Here is a 21,857-nt window from a genome sequence, read left to right on the forward strand (position 1 = left end):
ACTGGTGACTTCATCAAGCAACATTATAGAAAGATCACTAAAAATTTCCAGTTGAGCTAAGGAACGGTTCATGCATTTTCAGAAACCATACTTATATAATGGTAAATTTAAAGTGGAAAGTTTCCAATGTGGATGATGCAAATAATAAAGGAAGGTGAAACAAGTTTTTCAAGTAATGGTGAAAATCTTGTTTCCTAAAACTTGTTCAGTAATCACAGAAATTTCCTGGAAGGTAAAATAGGCTTCCTCGAACACATCAAAAATATAATTCTCACCACATAATTCCTTATACTTACATTTTCTGAAGAGTATCTCTTAAGAAATTGTTTTTTTCACTACTATTTTAAAGATATTTTATATAATTCCAAAAACAATGGCAGCACACAGAACCCATGACATTTCATCATAGTAAATAAAAAAGCAAGTTGTACTTGGGTTACAAAAGAACTTTACATAGATGTTACACATGGAGACATCTCAGTAAATGGGAAAAAGATTTTGCACGGCCATTTTGTTTGAATGCTGAGTAATAGAGTCACACGCTTCCTTTTGCTCACTCAGTCATGCGTACTACTGCAATTCTGTGGTTCCTGCCTTTTAATACTTATTAACCAGGTTTTAGATAAACTGTGTCTCAGACTCTGAGGATGCATAAGGCTCTATATAAAATGTTGGCTTCTGTTACTGAAGATAAAATTAATAACAATACACCCTTTTTATATGCCAAATCATAGGGAAATGAGATGTAGTGTTTTTTTTTAGATGTAGTGTTTCTACTGAAGCTCTTATTTAGCAGTAAGACATGCTACATTACTTACCACTTGTATATTATCAGTAACATAGAAAACAAGTTGTGCGTGATGTGTCTCGACAGACATCAGAGGCACTACACGTCCACCTCACGCTCCCAACTACTTTACCATGTGCTTTTTCACAGTACAACACACATTATGTGACAAAGGAAAGTAAGCCACAAACACCACTAAGAAATCCCTTATTTAGATTTTTCAATGATTCAGTTTATTCACATATATTCAAAATTCCATACTTCAGAGTGAAGACCTTTTAACCATTTAGAATTGGGTAGAACTGCATACAAAAATTACATGGCTTCCCTTTATAGCATTATCTCTAGGGCACACGTTTCCAACGTCTTTAAATTGTTAGGTTTACCCATAATATGAATTGTCCAAAATACAGTATGATTGGATTACTTGCTAAAGACTGTCCCATACTTAAGTGTCTTGATAAAATTTCATTCCTGAAGGCATTTTCTTATGTACAACAAGCTATCATTTCTTAATAAAAATATTACCTCAAGTGCCACATTCAGGGGGGTTTCCTTCACTCACTGGACTAGGATTTACCCCCAGTGGGAGTATTTCTAACAGCCAATGAGATTTGCCCTCTGGAAGGCTTTCTAATATTCCCAGTATTCCTCTTCACTGTTAATTTTCTACTGCATAAGGTGTAACTATAGTTTGAAAGCCTTTGGACACACGCTGCATTTCATGGGCTCATTCCTCTCTATGAATTCTGATATATAAACATGTCAATCTGATGAAAGGTTTCCCGACATAACCTCATTTAGAGTTCCTACCCATTATATATGTCCTTCCTGACATATATAATGCGATCTATTATCTGACTTACCAACTGCAATTTCTGAAGTACAATGAGTTAAGGTCTCTTTCAAAGACTAGTATTAAGTCAATGTCTATAATTTCTTTACTGTATGAGTTCTCTGATGATTAATGAGCTGTGACTTTTGGGAGAAGGCTTTCCCACATTCATTACACTGATAAGGTTTCTCTCCAGTATGAATTCTCTGATGATTAACAAGCTGAGACTTCTGAGAGAACGCCTTCATACACTCACTGCATCCATAGGGCCTCTCTCCTGTATGTGTCCTCTGATGTGGTATCAGGTGTGATTTCCGAGAGAAGGCTTTGCCACATTCACTGCACTGAAAGGGTTTCTCTCCTGTATGTATTCTCTGATGATTGATGAGACTTGATTTCTCCCTGAAGGCTTTTCTACATTCACTGCATTCATAAGGTTTTTCTCCTGTATGAGTTCGGTGATGTCTAATTAGCTCTGACTTCTCAAAGAAAGCTTTCCTACAAAGACTGCATTCATAAGGCTTCTCTCCTGTGTGGATTCTCTGATGAGTATTGAGCTGAGATTTCTGGGAGAAGGCTTTTTCACAGTCCCTGCATTCATAGGGTTTTTCTCCCGTATGAGTTCTCTGGTGAGTTGCAAGACTTGACTTCTCTCCAAAGGCTTTCCCACATTCAGTGCATTCATAGGGTTTCTCTCCTGTGTGTGTCCGCTGATGTGATATGAGATGTGACTTCTGACAAAAGGCTTTCCCACACTCAGTGCACACATAGGGCTTTTCTCCTGTGTGAATTCTCTGATGATTAGTGAGGCTTAATTTCTCACTGAAAGCTTTCCCACACTCACTGCAGGCATAGGGTTTCTCTCCTGTGTGAGTTCTCTGATGTCTAACGAGCTGAGATTTCCTGCTGAAGGCCCGCCCACACTTACTACATACAAAGGGTTTCTCCCCCGTATGTGTCATCTGATGTGATATCAGATGTGACTTCTGGGAGAAGGCTTTCCCACATTGAATGCATCCATGAGGTTTCTCTCCTGTGTGGGTTCTCTGATGATTGATGAGACTTGACCTCTCTCTAAAGGCTTTCTGACATTCGCCGCATTCATAGGGCTTCTCTCCAGTGTGAATTGTCTGGTGTCTAATGAGCTCTGATTTCTCAAAAAAGGCTTTTCTACAATCAGTACATCCGTAAGGTTTGGTTCCTGTGTGAGTCCTGTGATGTGTAACAAGCTGTGACTTCCTGCTAAAAGCCTTCCTGCATTCTCTGCATTCAAAGGGTTTCTCTCCTGTATGGATTCTCTGATGATTAATGAGATTTGATTTTTCACTAAAGGCTCTGCCACATTCGCTGCATACGTAGGGTTTTTCCCCCGTATGTGTCCTCCAGTGCGATATAAGATGTGACTTCCGGGAGAAGGCTTTCCCACATTCACCACATTCATATGGCTTCTCTCCTGTGTGTGTCCTCTGATGGGATGTGAGCTGTGACTTTTGGGAGAAGGCTTTCCCACACTGACTACAATTATAAGGTTTCTCTCCTGTATGAGTTCTGTGGTGTGTGACAAACTGTGACTTCTGGGGAAAGGTTTTGCCACATTTACCACAGCCGTAGGCTAACTCTCTTACATGTCTGCTCTGGTGTTTAATGAGACTCGATCTCTTACTGAAGCGTTTCCTACATTCACTGCATTCGTAAAGCTTCTCCCCTAAACGATTTCTGTGATATATAATAATCTGTGACTTTTTATAGATAATTTTGTCATATTTATCACACTCATAGTATTTTAACCAAGTATCAGTTTCTTCTTCAGTCTTGCTATGCAGAAACAATTTATCAAATACATTTAAGTCACCTGGTTCTGTTTTTTTATAATCAACTTTTGGAAGAAGTAAGTCTAAATTATGTTTTAAAATTAATCCATCTACATCACCTTCATCATTTGACTTCCTTAAAGGAACAAGGTTTATGCTCAGATTGAAATTTTTTCCAAATGTATCACATTCGTAATCTTGTTTCACATTTTTAAGCTTCTCCTGGTTATCCTGGTGCCACATCATGTGACCATTTACTTGCAAGACTTGTTCTATAAAGGAAAAAAAAAAAACACCAATCTGTGAATTCTCCTATGGGTGCGCTGAATAAAAAACTACAAATGTTATTTAAAGGGATGGATGCTTTTTAAGGTTAGTTTTCTAGTCTGACATAAGCTCCAATAATAATGTTTATACTCTAGGTACTAAAAATAAAAATAAGAGAAATGCTATAAACAGGAAAGAGTGGACTAAGTTAACTTTGATTGTTGTTAAAGTTTATAAAATGGGAAGATTGTGAAAAATACATGAGCAGCAAAGACAAATAGAGAGAGGAGGTTGGAAGAAGCACTGATCCAATGTTCTGAGGAATTAATTTACTTAACACCTACTGAGTACACACTGTGTTCCAGGTGGTATGTGATGTATGAGACACATAAGAGAATAAGACTTTGCCATCATGAAACTTACATTCAATTAGAAAATGTAATAAGTAGATTATATATATATATGTATTTTTTAACCCATACCTTAAAATATATTTATTGATTTTAGAGAAAGATGAGGGGGAGAGAGAAACACTGATGTAAGAGAAAAACATTTAAATGCAAAATTGAAATAGTATATGCAAATGTTCCATCTTCTTAAATAACTTCTAAGCTACTGGTAGGTATTTTCTATGTCTCTTACTTTTTATCACTTTAGTAGTCATTATTAAAGCACTGGGTCTCAAATAATGTGGTACACAGAAGTCACTTAGCGGGTCTCAAATTACAAATTCCAGTCTCAGAACACCCAGCTTAAAAACTGCATGTGCCCCTGACTGGTGCCTCAGTGGCTTGGGCACTGTCCTGCAAGCTGAAAGGTCCCCATTCCACTGCTGTCAGGGCACATGTCTGTGCTGTAGGCCAGGCCACCAGTTGAGGGCATGCAAGAGGCAACTGATCAATATTTTCTTGCACATCGCTGTTTCTCTCCCTCTAGCCCTCCTTTCCCCTCTCTCTAAAAAATAAATGTCATTTTATTTTTTAATTTTCATTTATTTAAGTAACAATAAAAAATGTTTATTAAAGAAATAAAAAATAAAAATAAATTTAAAAATTTTTTCATTTATTTATTTCTAGGGAGAGGAGAAGGGAGGGAGGAAGAGAGGGAATGAAATGTCAACATGTAGTTGCCTCTTGCACACCCAGCCCACAACCCAGGCAGGTGCCCTGACTGGGAATCGAACCAGTGATCCCTGTGGTTCCCAAGCTGGCACTCAATCCCACTGAACCATACCAGCCAGAGCTAAAAATAAATTTTAACAATCTTAACACCCACACACGCGCGCGCGCACACATGCACAAAACCCTACTTAACCACCCTCTGGTAACTGATCCATTATGCCCCAAATTGGGAAAAAATATCCTCAGGTAATCTGATGCACACCTGGTTAAAAACATCTGTATTAAAACAACTCCCTGCTCACCACGTTTCTCCCTTCTCCTCCCTTCCCCTCTAAAGATAAATAAATAAAATCTTTAAAAAAAAAAAAACAATGGGCTTATGAAGACATATTTATTGAATGAGCATAATGTGTTCCATAATGAAAGATATTAAGTTATAAGCCTTTGTGTCTAAGTGTGCAAAAAAGCTCAGGAACCAACCGACTAAACACTATCACACACAATGTGATCAGGTCTAGGAAAGGAATCAGAAAACAATGAGAAAAATGTAGGCTGGAGTCAAGAAACATTTCCTGAACATGAACGCACTGAAAACGGAGTCTGTGCAGAAAGGATCAAGAGGTCCTAAATATAGAAAGCATAACACAAAAGTTCAGATGCAGAAAAGCATAAATACCACAACTGAAAACTTTGAGAAACGTTTACATGGAGTTGACTGTGAACGTGAAAGGGGGAAACAGACAACATGGAGGTCAGTGAAGATTACGTTCTGTAGCAGGTGCTCTTGCTGCCTCCTCTACACCCCTCGGCTCCACCCAGGGGACACCTGCAGCTCAGGAGGATGGTGGGGCTTACCCCAGGCACCCGCATCTCTCCACGGGAGAACTCTCCTGGGATGCAAGGGCACGCCTGGTTCCCAGGCAAGGATGCTGGACACTATGAGGTCAATTTTCCGGCGCAATGCTTAATCAGAGATGGCAGTGGGAGGTGACAGCCAGCTCCTTGGTTCCCGAGAGGGCCCCCCAGCAGCACCAAGTGCCCATGGCTCACCCCTCGCTTTCTCCCACTACACCGTGCGAATCACATCCCCAGGAAAGTCTTGCCCTCGGACAGTTATCTCAGGGTCTGCTCTGGAGGGAACCCAAAATTGGCTGATGTCAAACAGCAGATGAACATAGTACTGGATGCTCCAAGAACTCAAACGGTGGCATCACTGAACTTACGAAAGATTAAAATCTGAGTCTCTCTAGCAATTTGGGAATTCAGGAATGAGACAGGATGGACCTAGTTTTAAGTGGGAGTTGAGGAGGAAATGCTTTAAAAATATGTATCTGAAGGGGGGAAAACCATAAATAATAGAAAGAACGGTAGAAAGAGATCACTCAATGTACTTCACGGCATGTAGCCTATAGAACAAGCACAGCCAAACCTGATTCGAAAGGGAGGACAAGAACAGCATGTCTGGGAGGATTGTTGAGCCCATTCCCTATCATGAAATGGAACAGAGTGGCATTCACAGGGTGTTACTCAGGGCATCAAACACATCCAAAATGAGGAAAAAGATAACAATTTTTAAATGTACAAGCAAAGGTGTCGTTGACCAGAGGGCAAGGGAAGGCAGGAAGAGAATAAACAGGTCAAAGGCGGAAAACCAAACAAGAGGTCAAAGCCCAAGATGTGACAGATGGGGAGTTAACATCAGAGCCCGGACAAGCTGGAAACATTTCACTTTAAGCTGCAAGCAAAGAAGCCGCAGAAATGTGATTTCCTGAGTAGCTCGTGTCAAAGGCTGAGACGTGAGAAGGAGCCTCTTCAGCACGTCTGAAGATGCCAACCCACCGACCAGCGGAGACCGCACTACTACCTTCTCCCGCCTGCCTGGTCCCAGGACACTCACCTGTAGAGTCTGACCTTGGAATCTCTCCATCTCCTATCCAAGGCTCTTCTCCTTGTTCCAACTTGAAGATGACATCAGGTTTCATAAATTCATACCCTGTTCAAGGGGAATCACAAAGGCCTTGGCCCTGAATACCTGGACTTTAGGGCCTGAGGAATGGGCGAGGTTCGGCGTCAGAACTGACCCAGTTAAGCTAACAATCTATAAATCAACAGATGGTTGATAATTATCAGAGTGAATAATTCTCAGGGAAATAGTAATGGTCTCCCTGGTGGCTGACAAAGTCTAAGAAACTGTGACTCATAATTCACATCCAAAACCATTAAACATGTCATAAACCCTAGAGCCAGCCTGCCTGGGTTCAAATCCTGACTATTCCATTTACTCCATCAGTCCTTGGGAAAGGTACTTAACCTTTTTTAGCTTCAATTTCCTCATCAGAAAACAGAGGGAAGCTTTCTTTACCTTTGTAAAATCATACCTTTTACAAAGGATCATCCTAATGAGTAACTGAGTCAGGACAAGAACAGTACAGGGAACACAGGAAGTTGTCTGCACGAGGTGTTGCCACCACCGGGACTATCACTGTGCGTTTCAGAGGCTGCACAGCAGCACTAAGACTTCACCGTGGAAAGGTGAGAGCCCAATACTTCACCTCCCGTCACAGTCCAAGAATCTCTGATCTCCTATCTTTAGGCCGGAACTCGTTAACAATTCCAGAGCCCCATAAACTCTCAGCAACTAAAACAAAACAAAACAACAACAACAACAACGAGGTATTGGGCACAATGAGGTCCTCTGGGAAGCTGTTCTTACCCAGTGCCACCAGGCTGCTATAGTTCTCCAACATGACATCCTTGTATAAGTCCTTCTGAGACGGGTCCAGCAGTTGCCATTCCTTCTGGGTGAAGTCCACAGACAGATCTTCAAATGAGAATGGCTCCTGGAAAAGCACAATCCTGCTGAACCTAAGGCAGTTATCCCTCCATGACATAGAAAAGCCAGGCCAGCGCTTGAGCACCTCGCTCTGACCACAGCGAGTCCGAGACTGCCCACACCACTGGACTGCACCGTGGGACAAAAGGCTGGAACAGCTCCTCCATCCTTTCGTTTACATACAGTTTGTGTACATCAGACAAATCTGTGCACAACAACGAACTCCTCGTATTCTGTTACATTAAAATCTACAGTTTTGTCTTGTTCTTTGAATGACTCATTTATTTATAGACTTTATAACATATGCATTGCACATGTAGAAATTATTGGTTCCCTGTGTTAATATCTTCTGACCAAAAAAAAAAGGATTCAGCAGTTAATTCTGTAAACATTTAATACAGAATTATTTTCAATCTCACCAAATTCTTAAGGAACATAAAAGCAAAAACATAACCCTAAACTTTTTGATACCAGCATAACCTTGGTAAGAAAGGAAAAGGCCATTCACATGAACACCAATGTGAAAATCCTAAACATGCTACTAAATTATAGTGAGCAATATATACAGAAAAAATATTCAGACTAGATTAGTTTACCATAAATAAAAAATAAGTCAGCCCTGGCTGGTGTGGCTCAGTGGACTGAGCACCGGCCTGCAAAGCAAAGGGTCGCCAGTTTGATTCCCAGTCAGGGCACTGTCTGGGTTGCAGGCCAGGTCCTCAGTAGGGAGCACATGAGAGGCAAACCACACATTGATGTTTCTCTCCCTGTCTTTCTCCCTTCCTCCCCCTCTGTCTAAAAATAAATAAATAAAATCTTCAAAAAAAAATAAGTCAAGGATATTCACTACCTTAACAAGTAAGAAAAAATACCTAATCACCTCAATAGGTGCACATTAAGTATGTCTGCAAAGGGAAGCATGTATATGACAAGAACTGCAAATACAGAAAAATCTAACAGTTAAAAAAGCAGATTTAAAATTTATAAAATGGACTAGATTTCTGAAAGAAAGAGCAAATGAAAAAGAGAAAGCCAACAAACTAAAAACTGAAAAACAATTCACATTTATTTGTTCTAAAAAGTCTTGGAGAAAACTAGGAATTTAGGTGGAATTTCTTTTAACTAAAAAAAAAAAAAAAATGTAGCTGAGCCCTGGCTGAGCTATCTAAAAATAAATAAATAAAATCTTTTAAAAAGAAAAGGTTTAGCTGATATTTTCAGAACATGGAAAATCTCATTAAATCTAAATAAAAATTACTCGAATTATAAATAAGCTTAAAAAGTCCCTAGATAGCCCTGCCAGTTGGCTCAGTTGGTAGGAGTGTCACCTCATACACCAAAAAGCTGCGGGTTCAACCACCATTTGGGAAGCAACTGACCAATGTTTCTCTCTTACAATAGTGTCTCTCTCTCTCTCTTCCTTGCAAAAAAAAAAAGAAGAAGTTCCTATATACAAAGTCAATATGCAAACATCTACAATATGACCATGCTTTGGTAACAAAAGCTTTCAAAAATACATAAATTTGAAGTTACCATTTACTGTCAAAATGAATAGTTGTAGGTCTGGGGCAAAAAAGTTGTACAGCCCTGGCTGGTGCGGCTATCTGGACCAACCACCGGCCTGTGAACTGAAGGGTCACCATCCTGATTCCCAGGCAGGGTTCATGCCTGGCTTGCGGGTCGGGTCCCTGGTTGGGTGCACACGAGAGGGAATCAATGTTTCCCTTGCATATTGATGTTTCTCTCCCTCAACTTCCCCTCCCTTCCCCCTCTCTAAAAGATAATAAATAAAATCTTTAAAAAATAACTGTACAATCTGAGCCTTGAGATATCTTGCCAAGCTAGAAAGCAGTATTCTAGTTAACAAAGCAGAAACGATAGAAGCAGATGTTGTAAGTTTGCAGCCCCTGATGAAATACTCCACCTAAGCAATGATAATAGACAGAAGCAAAAATTATGAGCCTCCTGAAAGGAAATGCGGCCTCTGAAACATTCACGTCAAAATCTCAAACTTGAATCTGATCAAGGCTCTAGGTCAGATCTGTCCCAGTTTGTAAGGTGATGGAAATTTTCTTTTTTTAAAAAGAGATTTTATTTATTTATTTTTAGAGGGGAAAGGAGGGAGAAAGAGAGAGAGAGGGACATCAATGTATAGTTGCCTCTTGGATGCCCCCTACCGTGGGACCTGGCCTGCAATCCAGGCATGCAGCCTGACTGGGAATCAAACCCTCCAACACTTTGCTTCACAGGCTGGCACTCAATCCACTGAGCCACACTAGCCGGGGTGACAGAAATATACTTTATCTGTGCTATCCAGTTCCTGGCTGTCCTCACTAGTTTATGTCTAATGAGCCCTGAGGCTGGTGTGACTGAGGAGTTTAATTAACTTAAATTTAAACAGTCTGCAGACAGCCAGCGGCTTCTATACGGGACAGCACACCTCCACATGTACCAACATATAAGAAACACGCTAGGGAAGCAATCGGCAAAATCTGACAGTGGGAAACTCTACAGAAATTAAATACCTGGCTTCTTCAACAGATAATATGGCTAGCAACTATAAGAACTGCAAAAAGATGAAGAGATTTAAGAGACAGATGAACTGACTGCACTGTATGAATGTTATTTAGATTGTAATTCAAACAAACTATAATGGAAACAGTTTATGAGTTCTGAGACCACTGGGAATTTAAACACTGCCTGGATTTGGTGATCAATATTAAGCAGCTGCCGTATTAAAGGAAAGGCTGTCATTGCAATGATCTCAAAAACAAAATGTTAAGTGAAAGAATCAAACACAAAATGAAAGGACACAAATGAGTCTAGTCTAGTGATGTTCAGTCTTTTTCATCTCTTAACACACGTACACTAAGCACTGCCCTGGGTGGTGTGGCTCAGCGGATTGAGCACCAGCCTGGAACCAAAACATCGCTAGCTCCCTACCTGGTCAAGGCACACGGCTGGGTTGTAGTTCAGGTCGCCAGTTGGGGGCATGTGAGAGGCAACCAATTGATGTATCTCTCACACACTGATGTTTCTTTCTCCCTCCCTTCCCCTCTCTACAAGTGAATAAAATAAAAATAAAGATAAAAATAAAAAATAATAATTAAAATAAAAATAAAATTTAAATGTCTGCAGCACACCAAAAAAGGTATTACATTATTTCCCCATTTGATTTTTTTAAAAGGTGTAATTCTGATACATTCACACTGGATGGCCATTGTTGTGTTAGATGCTGACGTTTTCTTGGTTGACCATCTCAGGAAAGAGAGGTCTGTGCCCCTGACTCAGTGCCCGGCGCCACATGGTTTAGAAGCCCCCCGAGGACCCCGAGCTGAGAGCCACCGGTCTCTGCTGCAGCACACAAAGCCAACCTGCAGTGCTCACGGGTGGAAACTTCGAGACAAAGGTGTAAGGGAAAGCAAGAAAACAGGTGTACGCCAGGTCCTGGTTGCCTGTCGGGAAGAAAGCGGTTGTGACAGGAGAGGGCACCCACGGTGTCCTTTGTCAGGAGCAGGTAGTTATGAACTATAATTGCATTCGGTTGAAAATTCATTAAGTTGTTCTTTTACCTTTTATGCACTTTCCTGCATGTGATTCTGCTTTACAACAGGAGGTAAATAAATAATTACGGTCACTAAGTCCTGTTTTGTCATGTTTGCTTTGGGTTACACTCCGTGTACAACTATAAAAAACCGCCATAAGATCTGTGTATTTACTATCATGTGCCTCTGCAGGACATCACCCACTGTGTCATTTATTCAGACTTCATCAAGCATGACCTAGGAACATTTACTTTATATGAGGAATCAATTTGCGTAATATAACTCACATAAATGTTCATATTTATTTACTACTACTGCCAAAAAGTTGAGAACCAAGATTGCAGCTCATATTCAGTAATTATCGACATGAATATACTCAGTAATTATGGTTGATAAAAACTGAAGCCTTAAAAATGTCTCAGGGCCCAGTTAGGGTGCTAATGCTCCAACTTTGTCTGCTCTGAAGCTCCTCTTCTGAGGTGGTTTTCTCCTGATTCCTGTCTTTCTTTTTTTTGAGACTCACCCAAGCAGATACAGCGCCGGGGGGAAGGATATGCACCCTGGGCATGTGCCCGGGTCAGGAATCAAACCACAACCTCTACATCACAAGACGATGCTCCAAGCAAGCCACAGGGCCAGGGCCCCCAATTTCTCTATTTTCTTCTATTTCATTGGGAGGCTTACACACTTCTAATCCCCTGGAAAAATAATGAGGAATAAACAATCAGCTCACCTGCAACATGGTCATTTTCCGTTCTCTGCAGAAAATGATTAGCAAGCCTGAGACCTTTGCGTTTCCTCTGCTTGCGCTGTGCAGCTCTGGTGTGCGGTCCTGGCTCGGTCTTCCACACTGAGAATGAATTCTTGGCTCCAAGAACTCCTTTCTTATCTTGCAAGAACAGCTCACTGTGGGGAAGCAGGACCTGTGGACTTAGGGATAAACGCAATTCAACTGGTATGTTTACACTGTACCTAACATCTTCCTAAGAACTGGGAATTCATGACCTGGTAAAGTCAGAGTTTCTGCAGAACCAAAATAGGGCTACGGGGTAGGAATGGAACATGGTGTAAAAACGCAGCAGAAGTCTATGTTTCTGCCAAGAGATAAAAAATAACAGCCATAAAGTCAGTCTGACGTCCATTCGGTGTTCACTGTGGACAGTTCCTTTAAAAGTGTAAGTCCCTTTAAAAGGTGCTGTGAAAACACTCCATTTTAAACAGATGGGACTTTTGGGAAGCTCATGTGATATTAGAACAGACTAGAATGCTTCTCGGCCTTCTGGCTAAGATCCAGCGTGGTATGTTCTTAACTATCTAGTATCTGACACATGGTCTATCTGAGGAAAATACATTAAGTGGACTTTTGGAGCAGGGAGATGGAATAGGAACTTGCTCTGTCCGGTCTGCACTTGGAACCGGTACCACAATTCTTTTAGGAACAGTGTGCCCCAAAAAATACAATAAACACATAAAAACAAATAGGTATTTCAGTAAAACTTTTCCCTTTACTGGCTATGTAATTTTAGGTAAAAACAAACTTAATTTAAAAATTTTTATTTATTATTATTATTATTATTATTCTTACAGAGAGGTGGGAAAGGAGGGAGAGAGGGAAACATCAATCGGTTGCCTCTAGTTGCACCCTGACCAGGGGTCAAACCCGGAACCCAGGCATGTGCCCTGAGCAAGAATTGAACCAGCGACCTTTCTGTTTGCAGGATGACACCCAACCAAGCCACACTGGTCAGGGTCAAACTTCATTTTGATGAGCTTTATATAATCGTCAACCTATAACCTTCTATAACCTATGTCTGCCAGTTCTATCAGCTTCTGAAGGGTGTGTGCTGGACCTCCCAGGACGATTACAGACTGGTGAGTTTTTCCGTGTCAGTCCACTGATGTCTGCAGTACGTGCTTGAGGCTATGCAGTTCGACGTACAGAGGTTATATATTTCTGGGGAATGATTCCTTCATTATGTAACAACACTCCATATCCCACATTAATGCTGTTCTTGTCTTCCAAGCCTCCATGTCTTTACTTGCTAAAACGGTGGACAGCGTGGGCCTCTGGCTGGCTCCGTGGGACCCTCAGGAAAACATGAGATATTAAAAGGAAAGTGCCTAGTTCTACATCTGTGTCTTTTCTACACGTCACTAAGCACTTTATCATTTACCCTCACAGATGACTCAGTAAAGCATTTAGTAAAATCTCCATTTCACGGAAGAACTAAGACCTGCGGTGACACCGTGCCCAGGACTGCACGGCCACTAAGCAGCAGACCTGGAATGTCCTGCCCTCTTACTTTGCGGGGACATTAAGTACCAAAATCACAACGTCACTGGGTGTGTTTATTCACATGTCCATCCACGGAATTAACTTATTTCCATGCACAAATTCGGTCACCTAATTTCCATAAAAACACAGCTGGAGAAAAGCTGCTCACCACCACACCGAACGCCAAAGCAGCACTCTGAAAAGAAACCCAAGCTCCGCCCTTTCCGGCCTCTCCGTGATTCAGAGGTCAGCGCCCACTCAGAAACACGCATGGAGGTTTCTCACAACTACACCAGAAGTTATTCCTTTACACCTTAAATTATGAAAATATACGCATCTCAGAACAGGAGCTGGCACACATCAGCACTCAGTATTAGCCATAATTATTACTATAAAAGAAAAATATGACAGTGAAATTTTGAAATGTATATCGACTAAGTAAGAAGTAATTATTACCTATGATATAACCACACCACGGACAACCACTCTGAAGAGACGGTAGATTTTTAACAAAAAAAAAATAAATACATGGTACATTTAAAAATTGTTTTTGTCACCCTGACTTGTGCAGCTCAGTGGATTGAGCACCTGCCTGTGAACCAAAGGGCTGCTGGTTGGATTCCCAGTCAGGGCACAGGCCTGGGTTGTGGACTGGGTGCCCAGGGGGGAGGGCTCAAGAGGCAACCACACACTGATGTTTCTCTTCCTCTCTTCCTTCCTTCCCTCTCTTAAATAAATAAATAAAATCTTTGTAAAAAAATTAGTTTTTGTCTTTTTCCCACTATAGAAAGACCATCTTACCAGATAAATAAACGTAGTTCTATAGTATCACCAGCTTTCTTATATAAAACAATGAAAATGTAGAAAATAAAATACTCATAATAGAAAAATACATAAAATATGTAGGAATATACTCGACAAGAAATATGTAAGATCCACATGAAACAAACTAAGAACACCAATGGGGACTATAAACATGGATTTCATACATGTATAATCTGGTCTTCTAGGACAGAAAGACTTCATATTATACTAAATAAAATTTAGTCAAAAATGACATATCTTTGGACTTCCGCCAAGATGGAGGTATAGGTGGATGTGCCGTGCCTTCTCACACAACCAAGTTTAGGGACAACTAAATATTAGCATCAGAAAACACAACCAGAACACGGAAAATTGAACTTTTCGGAAGTCCGGTAACAACAAATTCTTCAGCCCGACCGGTAAGGGGCGAAACCAGCGTCTCGTGAGGGGTTGCACAGGAGGGCTTGGTCGGACCTGGGCGCGGAATCCAGGCGCGGGAATCCAGACGCACGGGTTCCAAACCCAGGATTGGACCTAGTGAGCGACCGAGCAACCCACCGGGTGAGCGACTGCTGAGGAGACAGTGGGGAGGCGGTGCTGCGTGTTGACTGCGGTTGCCTATCTGTGGGTGAGCGGACAGGCGAGGGAGTGGGCGCTTGGACCGTGGCTTGCGGCAGTAGAGGGCGCCGCCATATCCCCGCTCTGACCACGCCCCCACATACAGCGTCACAACCCAGCGACCTGGGAGTCCAAGGCGCCGCTTCTCACATTTAAAGGGCCAGAACAGACCAAAAATGTCGCAGGAAGACCTCAAAGCCCCAGAGATAAATCTAAGTGACGAAGAAATAGCAAAACTCTCAGACGCACAGTTTAAAACACTGGTCATCAGGTTCCTAAGAGATCTGGTTGATTATAGCCACAAATTAGAGAAACATATGAAGGCTAAACTAAGGGAAATGAATGGAATTCCACAGAAAACCCACAGAGATGAAAAGGAAACTGGGACTCAAATCAATGGAGTGGCCCAGAAGAAAACAAATAATGGCCAAACAGAAAAGAGTCAAGGAGCAAGAATTCAAAGAAATGAGGAGAGTCTTAGGAACCTCCAGGACATCTTTAAACGCTCCAATATCCGAATTATAGGGGTACCAGAAGGGGGGAAAGACACAACCACCAGTGGAAAAATTATTTGAACAAATAATAAAAGAAAATTTCCCCAATCTGGCAAAGGAAATAGACTTCCAAGAAATCCAAGAAGCTCAGAGAGTACCAAAAAAGTTGGACTCAAGAAGAAACACACCAAGGCATATCATAATTACATTAGCCAAAATTAAAATGAAGGAGAGAATCCTAGAAGCAGCAAGAGCTAAGGGGACAATCACCTACAAAGGAGTCCCCATCAGAATGTCAGCAGATTTCTCAAAAGAGACCTTACAGGCAAGAAGGGGCTGGAAAGAAATATTCCAAGTCATGAAAACCAAAGACCTACAACCAAGATTGCTCTATCCAGCAAAGCTTTCATTTAGAATGGAAGGACAGATAAGGTGCTTCTCAGATAAATTCAAGGAGTTCATCATCACCAAGCCCTTATTATATGAAATGTTAAAGGGACTTATCTAAGAAAAAGAAGTTAAAGAAACATGAACAGTGAAAGAACAACAAGCTCACAGTTATTAACAACCACACCTAAAACGAAAGCAAACTAAAAGAACAGCTAGATCAGGAGTGGAAACATAGAAATGAAGATCTCAAGGAGGGTTAGCGACAGGGGAGTGGGAGGAGGAGAAGGGGGGAGAAGGTACAGAAAATAAGTAGCATAGACAGTAGATAGAAAATAGATGGGGGGGGCAAGAATAGCATGGGAAATATAGAACCTAAAGGACTTGAGACACATGGACATAAACTAAAGGGGGGGTAATGGTGGGGATGGGGGGGCAGGGTGGAGGGGAATGAAGGGGGGAATAGAACAACTGTAACAGCATAATCAATTTAAAAAAATAAATTTAAAAAAAATGACATATCTTCAATAAGTCAGATCACAACCTCAAAAAGTTTTCCTTCAATAAGCAACTCTAATTTTCATCTGGCAGCAAAAAGGTTCAGAAGCAGCATGAAACCTTATGGAAATACAAACTAATGAGTATAAACAGGTCCATGTAATATTAACAAATTTTGTAAAATTATAATAATAATCAGAAGAGCACTTAACACTGACTGAAAAGATATACAGATGAATAAAGCCTTATAGTCCAAATATGCAAGAATTTGGGATGCAGCTGGCATCTCAAAGCCAAGAGTAAAATGGACCACTTAATACACAGGAGTGGTAACATCTGAAAGACAGTAAAGCAAGTTATGTGTCCCTTATAGCACAACACTCTACTTCCTGGCTGATTATGCAAACTACAGTACTGCCTGAAGAAAACACAGTTGAATATTTAGGTAACTGGGGTAAATTTTTTCCAAACATGATACAAATGTAAAAACAATAGAGTTTTTCCCCCCAAAGTCAATACATTTAAACATTAAAAAATGCAAAAACCCGTATGTGGTTAAAAAAATATCAATCATAAAGAACACACATACCCAAACCAGAAAAACACACCCTCAACAAGTATGTCATTTCCTTCAAATTATGCTTCTACTTCACCTCATTTCATGTAGTAAAAATTCTAGCATTTTGCCCTGGCTGGTGGTGCCCAGTGGATTAAGCGCTGGCCTGCAAACCAAAGGGTCACCAGTTCGATTCCCAGTCAAGGCAACTGCCCACATTGCGGGCCAGGTCCCCAGCGCAGGGCGTAAGAGAGGCAACCACGCACTGATGTTTCTCTCTTTCTCCTTCCCTTTCCCTCTCTAAAAATAAGTAAATAAAGTCTTTTTTTTTAATTCTAGCATTTTAATGAATAAAACTGTGTTTATCGATGAAACCATTTCCTAAAGCACACAGCCCAATCCACATGATTTTTAAGTTTCTTTTATAATCCTGTCACAGACTATTTGGTGGTGACGTTTAGTTGGGTTTCAGCAAGAGCTTGTGAGGAGTAGAGAGGTCAAAAGGAGGTATATTTACTGCAGAGAATATACAGAACAGAGAGTTGCAGGCGAACAGGGTTGTGTTAAGCCATCAGCACAGCAGTTAAAACATATTTTTGATCATTTAAGTTTCTTACAACAATGAAGACTCACATTTACATTAATTTTAAAATGTTTTTGAAAGTTGGCCCTTGCAGGACAAGCCCTACCCCTAAACTTTTTTGTTTTAAAGATTTTATTTATTTCTTTTTAGAGAGAGGGGAAGGGAGGTAGGAGGAGGGAGAGAAACATCGATGTCTGCCTCTCCCACACCTCCAGCTGGGGACCTGGCCCACAACCCAGGCCTGTGCCCCAACAGGGAATCAAACTGGCTTTCATTTTGCAGGCTGGTGCTCAACCCACTGAGCCACATCAGCCAGCCCTCCCCCACTCTTGTATTTGGCTGTCACATGTCCCCTCATCTATGAAGACTGAAGCTCTTCATTGGTGTTTTCTTTACCTTGGTCATTTCCTGCAGGACACCGCAGCTCTCAGTTACAGCTCTCACGTTTATCTTCAGGAGAAAGCTACCTTCCTCTTCATCCTGTAGTTCCACTCAGCATCAAGTTCTGAAAGAATTTCAAAGGAAAGAAAAAGAATAAAAAGTACCATTTATACTTAAGTGTCAATGTCCTATACACCATATTGTCTCTTATAAAGCATTCAGCATACAGGTTCAGCAGCTTGCCCAACATCAATGATGCACCCAGGCAGTGGCAGATCTGGGCCACTAGTCCCATGCTGTCCACCCCAGAGCCAGTGACTGCAGCCTCTCAGCAGTACTGCAGGGAGGGAAGGCCCTGTTTATATTCCCAGTAAAGGAGCGATACAGTGCCCTGTGCAGAAAAGGTGGCGGCAGACCGAGCACAAAAACAAGGGGAAGAGAGGTTCTTATAGGCCAATTGAAAAGCTTCTCAGGTAAATTTAAACTCCCCAATTGGGAAAAAATATTCCAAGTTACAAAAAGATATTTGTGATATACTGTAATGGCTTTAAGCAGCACATACAGCACGTTCTCAATTTTGTTTTTGAAAAGTACATATAAGTAAGACGTACTGAAGACACATACACACTTACTGGCTAAAAGAAATGGTCCAAAACGCTAGCAGTGACTCTCTTGTTAATAGGACAAGGATTTGCATTTGAATGTTTACCAAGATTCTCCAAATTAACTACACTGAACATATTTTAAATAATAATGGAAAAAGTATAAAGATATATATCTTTCTAAAAAGACTTTATTAACTTAGAAAGAGGAGACGGGAAGGAGAAAAAAAGGGAAGCATTGACTGGTTGCCTCCCACGCCCCAAAGCAGGGACCTGGCTGGGGACTCTGACCTGTGCCCGATGAGGAATCCAATCAGTGACCCCAAGGAGCCACACCAGTCAGGGTTTTGTTTTTTTTTTTAAATGTTAGTCCTTAAAACCAAGAAAACAACCGGCAAGCAGAGCAGTTTCAGTCTAGAACTACATGGTTGAAACAAAGTAAACATCATAATAATTAAAATAAAAAGTATGTTTTAATGAGAGCAAAAAGCATCAAAGCTGGGGGGGAAAGTTCATTTCTTTCCACTCCCTCATTTTCATATGAAAATTATTCAACCCGGAAAACATGAGTGGAGATAAGGTGCCCAAGTCAGTGATGTCCGGTACACAACAACTGCTGTCAAATTGTAATTTTCCCCCCAGGGGTTGGGGGCGCCGGGGGCGGGGGGATTTTATTTATTTATTTAAGGGGAGAAACCCTTTAAAAACCTCCACTGAAAAATGTACAGCAGGGATGAGTGCAATTGAGTTGGAGGAGATATCAGGCCCCGCAACGGTCCCCATGGCCACCTACACGGGCGCCGCAGACACTCACGCAATAGGCTCCCCGGGTGCGGCCACAGGGTCCCAGCCTGTCAACGGAACCAGGCCAGGGCTCTCAGCCGAGCACATCCACGATGCCACCAGCGGGAGGCATTGCTTTAGAAAACCGACCTCAAAGATAACGTCCCAAAGAGATAAGAACCAAGGGGGCCGAGGGAACGAAGTCTCAGGAAAAAGGGCTGTGGGCCACCCAGAGGCGGCGTGCGGACTCCTCCCGACCGACTCGCCGCACAAGGAGCACCGTCAGGATGCCACAGGGTCCCCAACTCCTCCGAAAGACTGGGTCCCGGCCTAGACCCAGCTCCTCCGCGCTCTGGCCAGGTCCGTCGGCGCCCACCACACCCCACCGCGGGTACCCTGGACTCCCCGCTGGCCTAAGCGCGACGCTACCGGCTTCGAAGCCTGCAGCCCAGCGACCCCTACAGTCCGAGCCGAAACCCCACAAGCCCCAGCCGAAGGCCCTCCCAAGAAACCCAGGCCGGAATCCGAAACAACGCCGACACCCACCCCCAAGTCTCCGACCTCGGTCGCGCTGGATCCGGAACCACGTGACCCGGCAGCCGCCCCGCCCCTCCGCCGGCACAACGCCCCCGGCCCTCGGCCTTGGTGCGACTCCGGCGCCTCCGCGATTACTAACAGCTGCGACAGAGTTCGGGGCTCAGTCCACACTCGCCTCTGCGCGGCTGCGAAGGACAAAGAGACAGGGCGCAACCCGCAAGCGTCGGTGACCAAGCGAGTGCGCGTGCGCGAAAGCAAGGCGCCTGCGGACTACACTTCCCAGAAGACTTCGCGGTATGGGCGTCCCGGCGTCCTAGGAATGACCCTTAGCAACCCAGCGAGATGGTAGAATAGGCTTTTGGGAGAAATGTAAATAAACGGTTAGAATTTTAAAAGAGCAGGAATACAAACCTAAAAGTAGGTTTAAAAAGAAAGACAAGTGGCCCTGGTTGGTGTGGCTCAGTGGATTGAGCGCTGGCTTCGAACAAAAGGGTCCCGGGTTGGAGTCACAGTCTGGGCACGTGGGCCAGGTTCCCAGAGGTGCGGGAGACCCAAGCACACATCGATGTTTCTCTCCCTCTCCTTTCCTTTCCTTCTTTCTAAAAATATATAACATTATTTAAAGGACAATTGGCTTAATTCATTTGAGGAAACAAAATAATATATTATGGAAAGAAGATAGGAATTAAAGGGAAAAAGCAAGCTGATCCATACTTCAAGGTGGGAGGAGCAGTTATAGTTATCCTCGAAAAAGAGAGAGAAGGGCAGGATGAAAAGGAAGAAATGACCGCAGACACACAGGAAACTGAGTGAGGATCCTCTCAGTGCTAAAATATTAAAAATTCTTTATGGCAGATATACAGGATCTGCCACAAATAAAGCCCCCTCCTTTTTTTATTACAAACATTTTTATTACAAGATCATAAGCATGCAATTCTGTAACTTAACAATATAACAATCAAGCACACCAAATTCAGGCAGGAGACAGCATAGTAAGAACTCTGAGACTGTAATACTGTTTCTGGCCAGCGTCTAGCTTCCTAGTTGCCAGGAAATAACTTTTACCAATTAGGTAGAATAAGTAGTAAACCGAGGCAGGGAGGAGGAAGGAGACAGGTTTCACATGCTAACTCAGCAGTCCTGAGCCTGGTCTGATAATATTGCCAGGTGTTCCAATGTCACAAAAAACACTGTGTTAGCAAGAAAGAAGGGAAGTCCTTAAAATTCTATGTAGCATTTCCACTCTCTGGGAAAGAAAGCCTTGAAACTGTGCTCTCATCCAGAGGCCTGGAATTCAGGAGAGGGTCCACAGTGCCCAAAGAAGAAGCCCATAAAACAGCTTTGGTTTATTGCCTACCTCTGGTCACTCTCTGTTTTAAGAGGGAGTCCCCGATGCTTACAGAAAGAGCCCATAAATAACTTCAGAAAGTGCCCCAATTTTAATTAACTGCCTCATGTCAGGTATTCGTTTCACAATAAGATGAACAAATGGAGTCTGGAGCAAGATAAGGATTCAGACTAACAGACCCCCCCCCACACACACATACCTAAGTTTAGGTAGTCACATTCCCTCAGGAAAGCTGGCACCGCATTTACTCGTTAATCAATATGTAACTTTATTTCTCCTATCCCACCAACCATGTAAGTTCTCAGAACACAGGACTCGCTGTCTCCCTGGGGGGCTCGGGGCCCTCTTGGCGCTCTTGGCTACCCGGCCACAGGGCCTTGGGCCACCTGGCCTCAGACTGCCCAGGGGCTGGCCACCCAGGCCACCCTGGTCTTCAGCCGCTCTTACTATTGCTGCCCTGCTTTGCCTTGAAACTTCGCCTTTCACCCCCTACTCTACCCAGTCGTGTTCTCTTCCATGGGAACGGGCCAGTAATAAACTGATTACATGCTAATAGATTTGCTCATCTGTAAATCTTTACGTGTGTTGGCAAGAAGAACCAGGTCTCTCTCATCAACAATATGACATTTTAGGTGAAATATTCAAATTAAAACTATAAAATTATTACAACATTATTACCCTGCTAACCACATTTAAGTAGCGTTACTTCTGCTGGACCCTATGTATCAAATTTAATCTAAGAAATTAGAAAACCTAATCAAGGATAAAAATGAAGGCAACTTCAGAGATTCT

The 21,857-nt window shown here is 42.3% G+C and overlaps 1 protein-coding gene and 1 non-coding gene across 3 annotated transcripts; one reads left to right on the plus strand and one right to left on the minus strand.

Annotated features, from left to right (window-relative positions):
- Positions 1-959: 959 nt before the first annotated feature.
- Positions 960-19,944, minus strand: ZNF84 (zinc finger protein 84). 2 transcript variants are annotated; one of them, XM_053669702.1, is made up of 7 exons: positions 19,212-19,697; positions 17,811-17,919; positions 11,987-12,129; positions 11,723-11,897; positions 7,535-7,661; positions 6,719-6,814; positions 960-3,705 (listed from the first exon to the last, which is right to left on the minus strand). In XM_053669702.1, the coding sequence occupies exons 4-7, from the start codon at positions 11,765-11,767 to the stop codon at positions 1,718-1,720; spliced, it is 2,256 nt and encodes a 751-aa protein (XP_053525677.1). In that variant the 5' UTR covers positions 11,768-11,897; positions 11,987-12,129; positions 17,811-17,919; positions 19,212-19,697; the 3' UTR covers positions 960-1,717. The 2 variants fall into 2 exon arrangements, with proteins under 2 accessions (XP_053525677.1, XP_053525678.1); XM_053669703.1 differs by lacking the exons at positions 11,723-11,897; positions 19,212-19,697 and adding an exon at positions 19,727-19,944 and having other exon boundaries at positions 963-3,705; positions 11,933-12,105.
- Positions 12,463-12,651, plus strand: LOC119060845 (U2 spliceosomal RNA). Its single transcript, XR_005084676.2, has one exon. It is a non-coding gene; the product is annotated as a U2 spliceosomal RNA (small nuclear RNA).
- Positions 19,945-21,857: the final 1,913 nt, after the last annotated feature.

The sequence above is a fragment of the Artibeus jamaicensis genome, unplaced genomic scaffold (assembly GCF_021234435.1).
Source record: "Artibeus jamaicensis isolate MK-2021 breed Jamaican fruit bat unplaced genomic scaffold, CSHL_Jam_final contig_525, whole genome shotgun sequence".
Taxonomy (NCBI): domain Eukaryota; kingdom Metazoa; phylum Chordata; class Mammalia; order Chiroptera; family Phyllostomidae; genus Artibeus; species Artibeus jamaicensis.

What these genes read in the sequence shown, in the direction of transcription:
- ZNF84 (XM_053669702.1), bottom strand. Translation starts at nt 11,767, where the DNA reads ATGCCCAGGGTGCATATCCTTCCCCCCGGCGCTGTATCTGCTTGG. An exon ending in TAGCAGCCTGGTGGCACTGG is followed by an intron (nt 6,815 to 7,534) that starts GTAAGAACAGCT and finishes CCCCTTGAACAG; the next exon opens with GGTATGAATTTATGAAACCT. An exon ending in TCCAAGGTCAGACTCTACAG is followed by an intron (nt 3,706 to 6,718) that starts GTGAGTGTCCTG and finishes TTTCCTTTATAG; the next exon opens with AACAAGTCTTGCAAGTAAAT.